Source organism: Lagenorhynchus albirostris, chromosome 5 (assembly GCF_949774975.1).
Source record: "Lagenorhynchus albirostris chromosome 5, mLagAlb1.1, whole genome shotgun sequence".
In the NCBI taxonomy this organism is placed as follows: Eukaryota; Metazoa; Chordata; class Mammalia; order Artiodactyla; family Delphinidae; genus Lagenorhynchus; species Lagenorhynchus albirostris.
In genome coordinates this window covers 32,530,332-32,547,526 of record NC_083099.1, presented here as the reverse complement: position 1 = coordinate 32,547,526, position 17,195 = coordinate 32,530,332, and the positions used below count along the sequence as shown (strand labels likewise).

Sequence of the window (17,195 nt, the reverse complement as noted above, 5' to 3'; positions counted from 1 at the left end):
CTTGGATGATGCATCCTAGAATTCCTGCAGCTCCTGGGACCCATCAGCATCACCTGTTTTTTTTTTGTTTTTTGTTTTTTTGTTTTTTGTTTTTGCGGTACGCGGGCCTCTCACTGCTGCGGCCTCACCCCTTGCAGAGCACAGGCTCCGGACGCTCAGGCTCAGCGGCCATGGCTCACGGGCCCAGCCGCTCCGCGGCATGTGGGATCTTCCCGGGCCGGGGCACGAACCCCCGTCCCCCGCACTGGCAGGCGGACTCTCAACCACTGCGCCACCAGGGAAGCCCAGCATCACCTGTTTTAAGAGGATGTTATTATAACACAGACTAATGGGCGCCATGGGCCTTCGGGGTGCACCAGAGGTGGTGTTCTCAGCGAGAAAGCCACATCTAAATAAACAAGGGGCACTGCCAGCCTTTACTTAATCAAGCTGGTTCCTTAATCTGATAATCATATAACCAACATTGATATTTATAAAGTACCTTCCATATCATTTCAAATAGAAAAAGTAGAAGGAAGAAAGAAAAAGGGAGGAGTACATAGAATATTCCAGAATATTTAACTCTGCCTGTGTGACATTGGGAGGTACCCTGTTTTCTGGGTTTAGGGAGACAGAGGGGGTCCTAGATAAGTCACTGGACTAGGAGTCAGAAGAGGCCTTCTCATCCCAGCTCTGCCACCTCCTGGACAGGGGACCTTGGGTGAGTCACAGCAGCTCTCAGGTTGTCATCACACAAGGGAGAATAGGTGATCATAGGACATATGAAGATGCTTCTGGAGTTGTGCACTGCACAGCCCAAATGTCAGTGCATGTCAACCCTGAACCTACCTCCTAAGGTCGAATTGAGAACTCAGTGAAGTAAAGCATGGAAATCTGCCCAGCACTGGATGGATTCAGCTGACCCCTTCCCCTTCTCTCCTCAAGGTACATTCCCATATTGCAGGATCTAGGGTAAATATCCAGCTCTGGGTTTTGGATACTTCATTTCTCTAGGGTTAAACTTAAATGCAGTGGGTGTTAGTCCATTTTGTTATCCTGGGGGCTGCAAGATCCTTTCTGGATACTGAGGGCATGAGTTAAAGTCTAGAGGGTGTCATCCAATCCTAACTTGGAGCACCCTTAAAGATCTTTCCAGAAAACCTCTTTGTTTTTATTTACTAGTTTTCTGGCAGTTGGGGAAACAGAGGTGTGGTGAACATCTGGAGCACAGTAGGTGGCTGACATGTGTGGGACCTGAATTTGCCCACGGTCCCTTGTCTAGTGCATGAGAGAGTTAAGAGCCCAGGCCAGTGCATGGAAAATAAGGTCCAGAGAGGTGAAGCAGTGTGGCCAAGGTCAAGCAGCTGATGAATACAGTGCGGAGGGGGAGGGGGGCAGGAAGGTGCCAGCGAGGGACCTGAAGCTGCTGCCGGGACTGAGGGAGGGGGCGTGAAGGAAGCAACAGGCTTACTTTGTTTCTCTGGAGTCCCTGGGGCTGCCTCCCACCAAGGCTGGTTCACAGCCATCTGCAGGCACACCTCCACAGTCACACACACAACACAGATAAGGCTGGAGATCCCTGACATCAGCCCTGGAACACCTGGAGTCAGTCCTGGCTCAGCCACTCGCTGCACTTGTGATCTAAGGTCTCTGAGCCTCAGTTTACTTATCTGTGAAGTGGGGCTGCTGGGTGCCTGCCTTGCCCTCTCAGGTAGCGAAATACACAAGCCCAGATGAGCCACCTTCACAGCCTGCACTGATCCAGCCTCCCCACTACCCACAGAAAAATCTAGGAGGACACGTACACAGCCTGCACATGACCCTGCGGAGAACGCCTGAGGGCCTCTCTGCACACAGCCCTGGGGGGGCTGTTTCCCTTTCAGCTTGGTGAATGGTGGAAACTCATGGAAAACAGCAGACAAAGCAGCCCTGGCACAGGGAAGCTGCCAGAGAGGCCAAGTCACGGGGACGCTGGGGCTGGAAACCAAAAGCCACTGGGCTCTGCAAACCCACCAGGCACAGCAGAGGCAGAAGGGGCGATGAGCACAAGGCGAGTGGTGGTGGAGGCGCCCGCGGGGGCCAGCTCCAGCATGCCGCTTCAGCGGCACAAGGCACCCTTCAGGGGAGCACAGTCATCATCCTCCCTGGATAGCCTCCCAGCCTCCAGGACTATTGCCGTGGGTGGTCTTGCCCGAACACCCAGGGTCTATGTAGGGATGACACCCAGTGGGTGCACAGGTGGCCTGGGTGCCCGCGTGACCCGCCGGGCCCTGGGCATCAGCAGCGTCTTCCTGCAGGGCCTGCGGAGCTCAGGCCTGGCCACGGCACCCGCTCCAGGCCTGGAGAGGGACCTCAGTGCCGTCGAGGACCTGGGGGGTTGCCTGGTGGAATACATGGCCAAGGTGCACGCCCTTGAGAAAATCAGCCAGGAGTTGGAGGCACAGCTGCGGATGCACCTGGACAGCAAGGCCACGCGCTCAGAGAGTTGCAGTGCCCTCCGGGCCTCATGGACCAGCAGCTGCCAGCAGGTGAGTGCCTGGGAGAGGATGCTGACGGCTGCCTGCTGCACCTCTGGAGGGTCATTATCAGAGAGCAAGGGTGCCGAGGCAGGGGGCAGGGAAGTGAGTGGTCTGAGGCCAGAGAGACTGACCCTAACCCCTTACGCTTCCATGCTAAAACCGTTAATGACAATAACAAGAATAACAGGGCCCACAATTTACTGAGGTGTACTCGGGGCCAAGCCCACGCCAGGCCCTGTGTAGGCACTATCTCCTCTAGGCTTCAAAGCAATGCTGTGCAGAGGCTCATTCACTGATTGCGTTCTTAGATGAAAAAGCTGAGGCACAAAGAAGTTATGTGCCCAAAATCACACAGCCAGTCGGGAGATGGAGCTGAGATTTGAACCTGAATTTTTCCAGGTCCAAAGCTTGCATTTGTCCCATCAGCCTGGGCTGACTCTGTAACCTTTGTGTTAAGAACGGGTTTTTACAGCCATCGTCAAATGGAATACCACTGAATGGATGTGGCATTAAAAACAATAGCTATTTGTAGTTTTTTAAGGAACCTCCGTACTGATCTCCATAGTGGCTGTACCAATTCACATTCCCACCAGCAGTGCAAGAGTGTTCCCTTTTCTCCACACCCTCTCCAGCATTTACTGTTTCTAGATCTTTTGATGATGGCCATTCTGACCGGTGTGAGATCAGCTCGGTGCTTTGTGACCGCCTGGAGGGGTGGGATAGGGAGGGTGGGAGGGAGGGAGACGCCAAGAGGGAAGAGATATGGGAACATATGTATATGTATAACTGATTCACTTTGTTATAAAGCAGAAACTAACACACCATTGCAAAGCAATTATACTCCAATAAAGATGTAAAACAAACAAACAAAAAAAAAAACAATAGCTAAATGGAGGTGTGTTCCTGTATCCGTTTATACAGGGCTGTCCCGTAGAAATCTGAGCCATGTAGGTAATTGACAAGTTTACTACCCACAGTAATAAAAGTAAAAAAAAACAGGTGAGGTTAATATTACTATATCTTATTTAACTCAAAATATTTTAAATGTTATTTCAACATGTAATCAATATAAAAATATTAATGAGATCGTTTACATTCAAAGAGAACTTCTGCAATGATGGAAATGTCCTATATACTCACTGTCTAGTCTGGTAGCCACCAGCCACCTCTGGCTATTGAGCACTTGACCTGTGGCTAATGAGACTGAGAAGTTAACATTTTTCTTTCATTTTCATTCATTTAAATTTAAATAGCCACATGTGGCCAGTGGCTACCTTATTGGCCAGGGCAGGGCACAGAGGTTTCCTCTCTGTCCCTTACTTGGTCAGGACCTGCTCTCCAGGGTGCTAAGCTCATCTGTCACATCTGCCTGCAGCCTGTGGTTCTGACGCTGGGGCCGCAGCCAGCTTTGCACAGCTCACCTGTCTCTTTGTGGGTGGCTGGCTTCTCTCCTCCCCCGCTCCCACAAATGCTGGCCTTGGCATCCCTCTGAGCTAAATCAGCCTCTAGCCCAGCCAGGAACTGCCAGCTCAGACCCTTCGCACCCTGGGGCACCCAGCACGCAGCCCACGGGGGGAGCTCACGGACCTTCATTCGTGTGTGGCTGGGTGATGCTGGGCACACACACTCAGGGGCTCCCCATTTGCCCCTCCTGCCTCCCACTTCACCCCAGGATGCTTCTCCCCCACCACCAGCTGGTGCCTAGCTGACAGCACAGTACGCATGACACCCAACACTGTCCTCTTGGCTTTTCCCCAGAGCTGCTGTTCTGCTTGCATCCATCTATGCTGTGAGGAGAACCATCTTAGAGCAGTCCGGGGCCTTAAAGCTGGCAAATCTCAGACAGCCATTCCTCCAGGATTCTCTCCAACAGTGCTGATTCCAAATATTTGTATCCTGTAAACCACCAGAACGCCCCTATTCCAATATTTCGATATTGGAATATTCCAATATTTCAGCATTTGCCAGACAATTTCTTGTACTCAGATGTCACACTGACTTTTCACAAGAGGTCAGGCATCCCACTTTCTAGGTCAAAAAGTATGACCACAAAACCTAGTCCATACTCAACAGAGACTGACTTGGTCTGGCTCCAGAGGTTTGGGCAACTTACCCAACTTCTTTGAGCCTCAGTTTCCTTATCTGTAAAATGGGTATAATAACGCTGTGGGTATTCCAGCAAGTCCATAGAGATAAATAAGTCGCATAGGTCCTGCCTGCAGGTAGGCTACAGATTAGAGAAGTGCACAGTGAGAGCAGTACAGGCACAGTGCTGTGGACAAGAAAAGTCAGACAAGACAGTCAGCCCCCGAATGGGGGTCATTTTCCTTTCAGGTGACTCTAAGTGAGATTCTAGGTATGAATACAGAGTTCTCTTTTTCCTCTTTTATAAAACATGGACTTGAAGATACAGTTAGAACAACCTATAAAGTGGAGTTATTTCTGTATCACACAGCCCAGTCCTCCAGCCATGTTTAGCTCTGTTCCATCAAAGAGAAAAGAAAATTCTACATATCTGAGATAGACACACGATTTTTTTTCTGTTGCTGTTGCAAAACGGACCCACATTTGGCTCTAAGATGGCTTTGCTGATACCTGCTCTCCAACCCGTATTCTCCACCCCATCACCAGAATGCTCGTTTGGACATGCGCAATTTGACTGCATTATGTCCCTGCCCCAAACCCTCTGGGCTCCTCCTAACCAACAGGACACAATCCACAGCCCGGGGCTCAGTCCACAAGGCCCTTCTGAAGCCACCTCCATCCTAGCCACACTACCCACCTGGGAGGCCGTGAACACACCACATGCCCTCGACCTGGCTACTCCTCTGAGCTGCTTTCCTGCTCCTTCTGTGATCGCTTGGCAGCCTGCACATACATCCACTGCGGCAGCTACCATGTTGTCCTGTGTCATTTGCGTGTCTAGACCCTCACAGTCCAGGATCACTTAGACAAATAGAAAGGGCACAAGCTGGGGGTCAGGGGAACCTGCATTTGGCTGTTTGTTGGCTCTGCTACCTACTAGCTGGGTGGCTTTGCATCAGTTACTTAACTTCTCTGAACTTGTTTCCTCATTTGCAATTTGGGGATCACTTTATCTGCTACACAGGGCTGTTAGGGGGTTAACTGAATGTAATGTATTTAGTAAAATCAGTGACTAACAGCATAGAAATACATTCCTGGCACTACAGATACCTAGAGCCACGTACACGATCGATGCTCAATGATGAGCGGGACCTCCCTTCAAATCCTGGTTCTGCCACTCACATGGACCGCCCACTCATCTGCTCCATGTCTCCCTTTCCCCGTCTTTGAAATGGACGAACACCTCACCAGTAGAATGGGCCGCTATGAGCATGAAATGAAATAAGATGTGAAAAGGGGCTGTGCACGTGCAGTGTGGCATCCTCAGTCAGAGCACTTGCCCCCGGGGGCTGGGCCTCTGGCCAAGGGCTTGCTGTTGGAGCCATGGCTCCCTTCAGGGCCTTATTAGCAGGACTCCTTCCCCCCCACCACCAACAGTGTCCTCTCGTCACCCAAGAACCTGGGGAGACAGCTCCCTCCTAAGCCCTCTCTGTCCCCAAAGGGTAGGCCCAACTTCTGGGCACTGAGAAACAACACCCTTCCCACTGAGGGGCAGGCCCCACTGCCTCCCTGCTCAGGGAGGACCCAACACCCCCCCAGGCCCTCTCCCCGTCCCCGGCCTAGAGCTCAGCCCCCTGCACCTCCACAGCCCATTTATTTCTGGAAGGGTCGCCTCCTCCTCACAGAGTCTCAGAGGCAGCCACACGTGCTGGCGGTTGCTGGGATCCAGAAGCCGAAAACTCTTGTTCCTCTGCCCTCACTTGGACTTCTTGGCCTGGAGCTTCCTGCCCATCTTTCCAAACACCTGCCCCCGCATTCCTTACCCTTCACAACGCTCCCTTACCCTCGCCCCTTGGAAGCCCATTTTCCTCCATCTGCAACCACCTCCCCGCCCTTGTGCACCCAGCAGAACTCCTCACCCTTCAATCCAGTTCAATGGCACCTCTACTGTGCAGCCCTCCCTGACCTTTGACTCCTCAGGACCAGCACTGTGCTTGAGGCCTGGGATCAAGCTCTCAGTTACTGAGCCCTGAAGGGGCTGAATGGTGGTTGGGCACCTAGAGAGACACGTCACCTCCTCCTTAGCCTGGGCCCCTAACAAAATCCAACAGGGACCTCTGTCTCCCAAGAGCAGGTTGGACTGGAAGTCCATTTCAGCAGCACATTCTCAAACCAGGCTGCAGGAGCCATGGGGAAGTTCAGAACAAATGACAAGCATGATTTCCTTTTATGTCCAACACTTCTGTAGCTGTTTGTGAAAAGAGAACAAAAGGTTGGAAGGGGACAGGGCAGTGTTAACTGAGAGCTCCCAGAGCCTTTCTGGGAAGGGGCCTCTCCCACCCCCACCAAGAGCTTTCACCCACCAACCATGAGGAGACAAAGGCACATATTCAGAAAAACAAAGGTGAGAGGGGGAAAGAGATTGTTGCCACTGTGGGAAAAGCCACAGCATGGAAAGCAGCCCAGAACGGGGACTCAGGGGTTCACACCATAGCAGGGTCGGGAAAGCAGCCTGAGGAAATTGTCTCCATCCTCTTTCACTGTATAAGTTTGTGAGCCTTGGAAGAACTAGGGTCAGAGTCAGGGCCAGCTTCACGGGTATGGGCCGAGTACAGCCCTATGGAACCTGAGCTCTGAAGGCCCCCAAAGTTGGGATTTAAGACTCAGTAGCCACCATCTTGAAACTCTCACTAGCTGTATCTTTGAATCTGTATTTTGTAAGTGAAGTCCAATGGCATGATGAAGCGTGTGTCAGGAACTTGGAGCCTTGGCTCAAACAGGGTCCCTGTCTCCCTGGGACAGCCAGGTCCCATGACCCCTGGAAACCCAAGGCCTCATCTGACCTTCCCCGCCTTGCCCCACCCCCAGCAGAGGCCTGGTCACAGGGGCGGAAAAGGTCAGGGTGGCATGTTGGGTGGGGCGCAGATCCAGGGCTGGCAGCACCATGGTGCACTCAGCAGGCAACTGACAGGGAAAGGGTGAGCCTCTTGGCCTACACTAGATCCAGATGCCTACAGAGTAGCACTGAGGTTCAGTACTCTTGGGGGTCTCCTGTCCCCCATGGATTAGGGTGGCCAGTCTATAGGAAAGGGAGATGCCTGGCTGGACTTCCCCATCCCTGGCCAGGGCCTGGCACCTCAGTCCAGTGGCTGGCAGGAAGGGTAATCCCTTAGTAGTGGGCCACACTGTGCCCCAAATCATGTGGCACAGCCCCCTGGGTGCCTTTGAGGGTTGCACCTTTCCCATGACTATCCCTATGCTCAAGGGATTGCAAGATTAAACAGCAAAAATGACCATGATAGGTCAAGAGAAAAACCAGGAAGAAAGGAAAATTTTAGTACCTTTAAAGGCCCCCTTTCTCCTGCTTTTTGAACACGGAGTTCTATATTTTCATTTTGTACTGAGACCCACAAATTATGGAGCTGGTCCTAGTTAGAGTTAAATGTATATGAAGTTCCTTTTCAAGTCCAAATCTCTCTCTCTCTGTGACTCGGCTCTGTTAGACCCTCTCAGCTATTGATACTTCTACTAAGCAGTAAAAACGGAAGAATTCCCAGGTGGTGGCCACAGAGGCCAAGGAGGACCTGGGCACCAGCCCACTGCTCGGGCAAAAGGTGGTCCTTTCCCTCTCTGGCTTTGCTGAGTGCTCTGACTTTTCTTGCCAAGTGAATAATACTGATAATAAGCTCTGACAGCAACATCAGGCCCTTTCATCCTCAAACAGGTCAAACACAAGGTTGGAATTAGCAGCCTCCCTTCCTCGGAGCTGTAGATAAAAGGAGAATGGGGACAGAGGAGGTGCAGCCACAGAGTCTCAAAGCACACGGAGCGGGCGGAGGCCAGGTCCGCAGAGATGCTGCCTGGGAAAGAAAAGGGAACGTGGCGGCTTAAATCTCCATCGAATTTAGGGGTCTCCATGGGAGAAACCAGTGGCTTACACCTCCAACAGCAGAGGCTGTCAGCTGGAGTACAGGAGAAATCAAAATTATTGAAAGGCAAGAGGATTAGAATTTTAAATGGGCCTGATCTGAATATTTTCCCTGCTCTCACAGTCCCACTTTCTGTCCCTTGCAGAGAAAGAGACCCCATACTCTGGGGATCTACCCATTTGGGGAAATAGCTGGAAACTTAGGCTATCTAGGTCTGGGCCAGGTTTCTCTCCCCACAGCACTTGTGGTCCTAGCAGGTTTTTAAATAAAAGATACGAGAAGAATCCTCCCCTCTGAATAAAATGAAAGGCAACAGGGTCATTGTTGTGATTCACAACCTGGTGTCCCTGAAAGGGGGAGGGAGAAAGAACTGAGCAGTTTTAGAGCCTGCAAAAGCTTGAATGCATTTACCCAAGACAAACCACGCAGTCTACTGCTCAAGAAATACAATTTCTTTAGTGAGAGGAGGCCAGTAAGATAGTTACTCTGTTAGCCAGTCTATAAGGGACACTGAAGTATCATTAGAAATGTAACCATACAGAGAAAAATATATTGAGAATTCCTCTGAGGGAGAGTGCTGAGTAAGACTGAAAAAATCCTCCGACGAGCAGGGGAGGGGAAGGAGGCTTGAGGCTCTTGACTGAGTAATACAGGTGGTCAGTAAGCGGCTTTCTAAGAAAGGTGGTTTCCTGGGGGCTCTTGTTTTTGCTGCATAGAGTGTCTGGGAGGGAGCAGAATTGCTAAAGAAATTAGGGGAGAGACTGAGTCCTGTTACTCGGGGCCTCTGTGCCCTTCCCATACGCGGAGCTCAGCCACTCTTAAATCTCTTAAGATCTGTTAAAATATGAGGTCCGTGTTGAGGAAAGGGACAGAGGAATCTAGATAATTAAAAACAGAGGGTCTGCTGCAAAGACTGGGGATTATGAAACCAGAGAGCCCTGAGGTCAAACTCAGGCCTCACATGACCTCGAGGCAAGTTCTTCCTTGATCTCTGCATCTTGATACCTCATCTGGATAATGAGGATGTTTGGAGACTTTCTTGAATCATAAATTGTCTCTGAGAAGAAAACACTAGTGCCCTTCCTGCAGAAATTAAAAAGAAAGGGATGTGTACTATCTCTACTACTACGTAACATTGGTCAGAGGTAGTAGTCAATGCCATCAGAGAAGAGAAAGTGATCGGAAAGCACCAAGAACTGGAACAAAAAAGGGAAAATGCTGGTCTTTCTGGAGAGTCCAAAAGGTTCCATGTGACAATTTTACAACAAACAATAATATGATTTTAGTAAAGTAGCAGGTTATAAAAAGAAATAAAGATCAATGCCCCTCATATCTATAAACAACAAAAAAGGATATAATGGAAGAGAAAATCTCATTTATGATAGCAAAAAATAAAATGAAATACCTTTAAATAAACTTAACACGACATGTCTGGGACTCCCCTGGTGGTCCAGTGGTAAAAACTCCGCCTTCCAATGCAGGGGATGTGGGTTCGATCCCTGGTCAGGGAACTAAGATCCCACATGCCGCGGGGCAACTAAGCCCACGCTCTACAACTACTGAGCTCGCATGCCTCAACTGAAGGGCCCGCATGCCACAACTACAGAGCCCACGCACCCTGAACCCCTTGCACAACAACTAGAGAGAGAAAACCCACATGCAACAACTAGAGAAAAGCCCACACGCTACAACTAGAGAGAAGTCTGCATGCCACAACGAGGAGCCCACGCCACAGCTGAGACCCAATGCAGCCAAAAAAAAAAGAAGAAAATAAATAGGGCTTCCCTGGTGGCACAGTGGTTAAGAATCTGCCTGCCAATGCAGGGGACATGGTCCGAGCCCTGGTCCGGGAAGATCCCACGTGCCGCGGAGCAACTAAGCCCATGCGCCACAACTACTGAAGCCCCGACGCCTAGAGCCCATGCTCTGCAACAACAGAAGCCACTGCAATGAGAAGACTGTGCACCGCAATGAAGAGTAGCCCCCGCTCACTGCAGCTAGAGAAAGTCCACGTGCAGCAGCGAAGACCCAGTGCAGCCAAAAATAAATAAATTAATAAAAAAAAAGAGGAAGCCATACAAAGCTAAATTCCTTTATAACTTGGCTGTGGGAACATTCGTTCTTGATACAATTCAAAATCTAAAAGCAATTTATTGATTTTTTAAAATACTGATGAATATGATTACCAAAAATTTTTAAAATTTTACATTGCCATATAACACCATAAGCAAAACTGAAAGATATATGGCAAACTAAAAAAGAAGTATTTGCAACTTAGAATATAAAGTGTTAATATCCCTATTCTATAAACAGCATTTAAAATTTGAGGTTTAAAAAAAAAGCTAGCAACACTCTCATTTTTAAATAAGCTAGAGATATAAAGAGACATTTGAAATTAAAATTAAATGAAAATGGTTCTTAACCATACAAAAGTTTGCTCAACTTCACTCATGATAGAGAAATACAAAAATAAAACAAAACCTACCTGAGATACCATTTTCACCTATCAGATTGGCAAAACTCCACAAATATGTCAATCTATTTTGTTGGTGAAGCTCCAGGGAAGTCCAGACAGTACTGATGGGAATAGAAAATGTTGCAACCACTTGTAGAGAAGAATTCGGCAATTTCTAGACAAATTTATATGCATTTATGTATATTAAATTTGATCCAGCAATCCCACTTCTAAGAATCTCTCCCAATGACACATTGGCAAAAACGTGAACAAGAAGTATGCATAAGGGCTTCCCTGGTGGCGCAGTGGTTGAGAGTCCGCCTGCTGATGCAGGGGACACAGGTTCGTGCCCTGGTCCGGGAGGATCCCACATGCCGCGGAGCGGCTGGGCCCGTGAGCCATGGCCGCTAAGTCTGCACGTCCGGAGCCTGTGCTCCACAACGGGAGAGGCCACAACAGTGAGAGGCCTGCGTACCGCAAAAAGAAATAAAAAAGAAGTATGCATAAGACTATTTATTTCAATCCTACGAATAATGGCAAAAGACTGGAAACAACCCAAATACCTATCAATAGGGGACTAGTTGAATACGCAATGATAAATCCACAAAAGGTATGAGGAATAGCTCTGTAACTATTATGGAATGATCACTTCAAGGATATATTGTTGAGTTAAAAAGAAAGGTGGAGAGAATATGTATGTCATTCTACCACTTACCTAAGAAAGAGGAAGGGATATAAGTCCCTTCATGTCATACGTATTTGCTTATAATGGAAAAAAATACCATAATGTTTTTAAATGATCACTTACAGGAGGAAAAAGGAACAGACACTAGAGTTGTTTTAACTTATCTTTTTATGTGGAGATGACTTTGGAACCATGCAAATATTTTACAGAATTATAAAACAAAATTAAGTCTTAAAAAGAAAACCCTGGGGGCTTCCCTGGTGGCGCAGTGGTTGAGAGTCCGCCTGCCGATGCAGGGGACGCAGGTTCGTGCCCCAGTCTGGGAGAATCCCACGTGCCGCAGAGCGGCTGGGTCCGTGGGCCACGGCCGCTGAGCCTGCACGTCCAGAGCCTGTGCTCCGCAGCGGGAGGGGCCACAGCAGTGAGAGGCCCACGTACCGCAAAAAAAAAAAAAAGAAAACCCTGAAAATCAAAAAGAAAAGGAAACAAATGAATCCAACAATGTATCAAATTTATGGTATAATTACCCAGAGAAGAAATATTCCAAGTGACTTTTAAAATCACAGTAATTTGACTGTACATCCCTAAGGGGGATACAAAAGAGTACTGCTAAAAGAATCTTAAATCATTTCAGACATCATGTTGTCGGTGATAGGTTGGTATTATTGTGACCCTGTGGGGGGTGTGGGGGTGTGGGTGCGTGTACTGTGAGATGAAGCAAAAGAGTAACTATATATTTGTGTCATTGAGAACTAAGACTTTTAGTGTAGGTGAAAGGAGACACAGTTATAAGGTTGATAAAATTTAGTGACAATTCTTTAGTCCTGAATTTGAATTGGAATTATCAGTATAAAACCATGGTGTATGTCAACATAAAATTAATATATACCCATTTCCTAGCTCTGGTCAGTGAAAAGACCTAGAAACAATGTCCAATGCAGCAGTACTGAGCATTTTCAGCCTCAGATTTTGGTCTCTTATCACCATCTTTCACTACAAGAACAGAAGCTCCTTAGAGAAATGGCTAGATCCAGGTTTGGAGGCAGGAAATGTACAAGATGAGTCTGAGAACCCAAGAAAACTATAAAGAACTACTAGAGTCACATTAAAAGACTTAGGAGCCAATTTGAATAAGCTCCCACTAATCAAAGATGTCTAAGGGTCAATAGGAATATTAACTACAATAGACTGAGACATATCAAATATGTTTAAATCTATGAGCTCAGTATTAAATCCCTCCCTGCCAAATCCCACTAATTTGTTACCTTGGAGTCTGCTGGGGAACCAACTCATTTTTTGGAAACTGGTAGATAATGAGAAAGAACCAGGCATTCTTCCTGTCTTTCCTATAAGACCTGTAGGTACATCATGGTTTAAAGAAAAAAAAAAAAAGAGAGGAAGTGTCTTTTTGTAGAAGTATTACAGCTAAAAAAAAAAAAAAGTAATTATTAATTTATTTATGTGTATCACTAAAAATAATTCTTAAAACAGAATTTGAATGTCACCACTTTGCAACCATAATAAAATAATGGATCTAGGCAATAACAATCATCAAATAGCTACTAATCTCACAAAAAGAGAGACCAGCAGACCTGCACCTCGTGGTGGAGTTCACACCACCACCTGTGAAGTAGTCTTGCCAAAAAAAAAATAAAAGAAAATTGCAAGGGATTAAGCCTCAAGATAGAACTACTAGTTTACAGGAAATACAAAAGGTCAGATGAACATGTTAATTGACACCATGGGGATGAAATCGGCAAATCCTGACTGTGGGAAACTACAGGGCTAAACAGCCAATTTTTTCAACAAGCAAAAATTGTGAGGGGAAAAAAGAGAGATGGGTGGGAGGAGGGGGGAACTATAAATTAAAAGAGATTAAACTGACATATCAACCCATTAACCCATTGAAATGGACATTATTTGGACCACTATTCAAGGAAACTGTTAAAAAATACGTCAGATAATTGAGGAAAGAGGCACTGGATATTTGATGATACTGAGGAATTGTTATTAACTTTTAGGCGCTATGTTATTTTGTTTGTTTGTTTGTTTGTTTGTTTGTTTGTTTTTTTTGCGGTACGCGGGCCTCTCACTGTTGTGGCCTCTCCCGCTGCGGAGCACAGGCTCCGGACGTGCAGGCTCAGCGGCCATGGCTCACAGGCCCAGCCGCTCCGCTGCATGTGGGATCTTCCCGGACCGGGGCACGAACCCGTGTCCCCTGCATTGGCAGGCGGATTCTCAACCACTGCGCCACCAGGGAAGCCCTCGCTATGTTATTTTTAGCTTTGTAGAAGTTATGTAGTTTTCTTAAAGCATCTTCATAATTTAGCAATACCATACTGAAATATCTGAAGAAGAAATAATATGATAGCTAGGATTTGTTTAAAATAATCTGGGGTGGGGGCTTCCCTGGTGGCACAGTGGTTGAGAGTCTGCCTGCCGACGCAGGGGACACGGGTTCGTGCCCTGGTCCGGGAGGATCCCACATGCTGCGGAGCGGCTGGGCCCGTGAGCCATGGCCGCTGAGCCTGCGCGTCCGGAGCCTGTGCTCTGCAACAGGAGAGGCCACAACAGTGAGAGGCCTGCGTATCGCAAAAAAAATAAAACTAAAAAATAAATTAAATTAAATAAAATAAATAAATAAATAAAATAATCTGGGGTGGGAAGGAAATGTGAGGGGATATTGGTGAAAATAGGCCATGCATTTATAATCATTGAAGCTGGTGATGGTTATATGGGGGTCCATTATACCATTCTTTCTTTTTATATGTTTGAAATTTTCATAATAAAAATGAAGATAGAATATCTACCTCCTAGAATTGGTCCATAGGTATTAAATGAAATAATGTATATAAATTGCTGGGTGCATAAGCAATACCCAGTTAAAGTTTGTGGAATTGAATAAACAAGAAGATAGAGACATTGAGTGGGTAACAACATAAACAACTGTGTTTATATACATGAATTCATCAGTGGTTCAAACCACAGACACTGCAGGAGTTTAGAGAATGAGTGGGGTACTAACCAGCCCTCAGAGGTGCCCCAGGAAATGGAGATGAAATGTGAGACCCAACGAACCTGCCAGAAGCTCGGCATGGACCAAGTTGGGAGTCAGGACCAGGCATGACCGTCTGCAGGGCAATTTGCATGTGGGGTTGACTCCCCAGCTGTCAAAGGGAAAGTCTGCACTGGACACTGTTAAAATCAGCAAGACAGGTTTTATTCAGACTACAGCAGTAGGGAGAGAGACTTCAGAATAGAACTGAGAACACTGAAGGAGCTTGAGGGAGGGTGGTCTAGGTAATTCGGCCATCCGTGTTTGCTACCTGGCGCTTATCCAGAGGAGAAACACACTTCTAATATCTTTATGACACGAGCAAATTGGAGGAAGTGCCCCCCAAAGTTAGCATAATACCCTCCTACAGGAACCCAGATATTTGCATTTCACAGGTCCTGGAGGAAACATTCTGGGTTGTTGGAGATTCATATCTTGAAGGAGTAGAGAAAGCATTTACAGTTCCAAGTTTCCTAAAGCAATCGTCTAAGAAAAGGTAGGTCAGGAGCCTCTTGTCAGGTTTTGGCTGGAACAGTAAATTCTTTTGGCAGCCTAAGCTTTCTCAGGCAGGCATTTCAAGAGGGCTGGGGTCATCCTAGGGACATGGCCTGGAGCAAATGGAAGCCATGCTAGCGTCTGGTCAGGTCTCCTAGTGGAGGGAGGGTGTGGCTGGAGGGTGCCGTGCAGTTTTCAGGTCTCACCTCCAAGCGCCAAGCTCTCCCGGTCCCACCTCCCTCAGCTCTCTATTCCAAGAGTGTTACACCACAGCGCACAAAAGGCAGCCCACAGGGTCTGGGCAGTGAGGGCTGAATACAGAACCAGGCAGGCTCAAGGTTTCAAATCAGAACCCTGAAGAGAAATACTAGAAACAGGCCGAATGCTCCATAGGCTAAATAATGCAGCAGAATCCTCTGCAGTTGTAAGAAAGGAACAAGGAAGCTCGCTGTGTACTGATGGGTAGCTAGCACCAATCTATATTTTTTTGAATAAAAATGCAGACTGCAAAACCTGTGTGTGCTATGCCACTGTTTGTGTTTAATAAAAAAAGGAAGGAAGGAAGGAAGGGAGGGAGGGAGGGAGGGAGGGAAGGAGGGAGGAAGCAAGGTGGGAGGGCAGACCCTCTCTGGAGCACACACAAAGTGGTGGCAATGGATGCTTCTAGTGTGGGGCTGGGTGACTGGAGACAGAGGCAGAAGCAGGCTTACTTTGGACTCCTGCACTGTTAGAATGTTTTATCTTAAAAGAAAATGAAGTTATAAATAAAACTCCTGCCAGTGACTTGTCACTGAGGGCCAGGGAGGGGAGTGGGTATTCCGGCCAGGTCCAGGGCTGCTGAAGTCCCCACAGGCTCACAGAAGTACAACCAGGTGGGAGGAGGAAGTCTTCTCCACAGCCTCCTCTCAAGACAAAACCCCTACAAAGTTCAAGAGCCGTGTACAAGAGCAATAGGAAGGACCTCCTCCTGGCCTGTACTCTCCAGAGGAACTAAGTTAAAACTTAACCCAGGCAAGTGCCGAGGACACACGTGGTGCCTCTGTACGGGGAGTTATTCAAAGAATGGCTGAACCTAGCAGAATGCAATCCAGGGCCCCCGGCGTTGCCCCAGAGGGTTTATGCTGATCCACTGAAGTTGAGGACTCAATTTAGGAAAATAAAACCTAGTTTATCGTTGTCTGGCTGGGGAAAAGCACATAAAGATTCATTTATCTGGCTGTAAACGAGCTGGTAGAGCTGAGTGTCACAAATGCATTATTCAGGAGAAATGAAAAGTTATTTCAGCCACTATCAGTAAGTAATGAAAAGCAGTGTGCAGGGAGTGGAAAACTCCATCACAAAACCGACCTGCTATCAGAAAACTGGTAATTTTTATTTATTTATTTCAGGGACCAGTGAATAACCATCTAAATAAGTCTTAGGGGAAACAAAACACTACAGCCTGGAGAGAGAAATGAAGTTAGAAAGTCCCCCTCTCAGCAGACTCTGGGCAAAGTTACACTGAAGGCAAAGAACCCTCACCCTCCTCCCCTGCCCAACCCCCAACCCCCACCCCCATCCCAGAGCACCCAAGGCCCTGCCCTCACTCGCCCTCCCTGGCTGCCCAGAGCACAAGGCCTCACCACCAGCCTTTAATTGTGTCACCTCTTCATCTCCCACCCCTCCTGGTAAGGGCCTGATCTCGGGTGGCCTCGGCCTGCAGTGGCTTGAAGCAGGATTTCTGTTCCCAGCCAGAGATTGAAGTCAGGCCTCGGCAGTGAGAGCGCTGAATCCTGGCCACTAGACCACCAGGGAGAGTGGCCAGTGACAAGGCCCTGGCCCGTCAGCCTTGTAGAAATGAATTTTCATCAAGAGACGGAAAGTAGTGAAACAAGTAATGTGTTTATCAGGAGTAAAAAGAGTACGTGTGAATAGACTCACCTGGGCGGGCTCAGAGTGAGAGTCGTGCCCTCGTGGTACTTCGAATCACTTTTTTTTTTTTTTTTTTTGTGGT

General features: G+C 47.8%; 1 protein-coding gene across 1 annotated transcript in view; it reads left to right on the top strand.

The window, feature by feature from the left end:
• The first annotated feature begins 2,018 nt into the window (after nucleotides 1-2,018).
• BFSP2 (beaded filament structural protein 2) overlaps nucleotides 2,019-17,195 on the top strand; it is a 69,329-nt gene continuing 54,152 nt past the window's right edge. Inside the window, exon 1 of the mRNA XM_060149185.1 lies at nucleotides 2,019-2,507. Coding sequence (XP_060005168.1) covers nucleotides 2,019-2,507 — 489 coding nt within the window. The remainder of the gene's footprint in view (nucleotides 2,508-17,195) is intronic.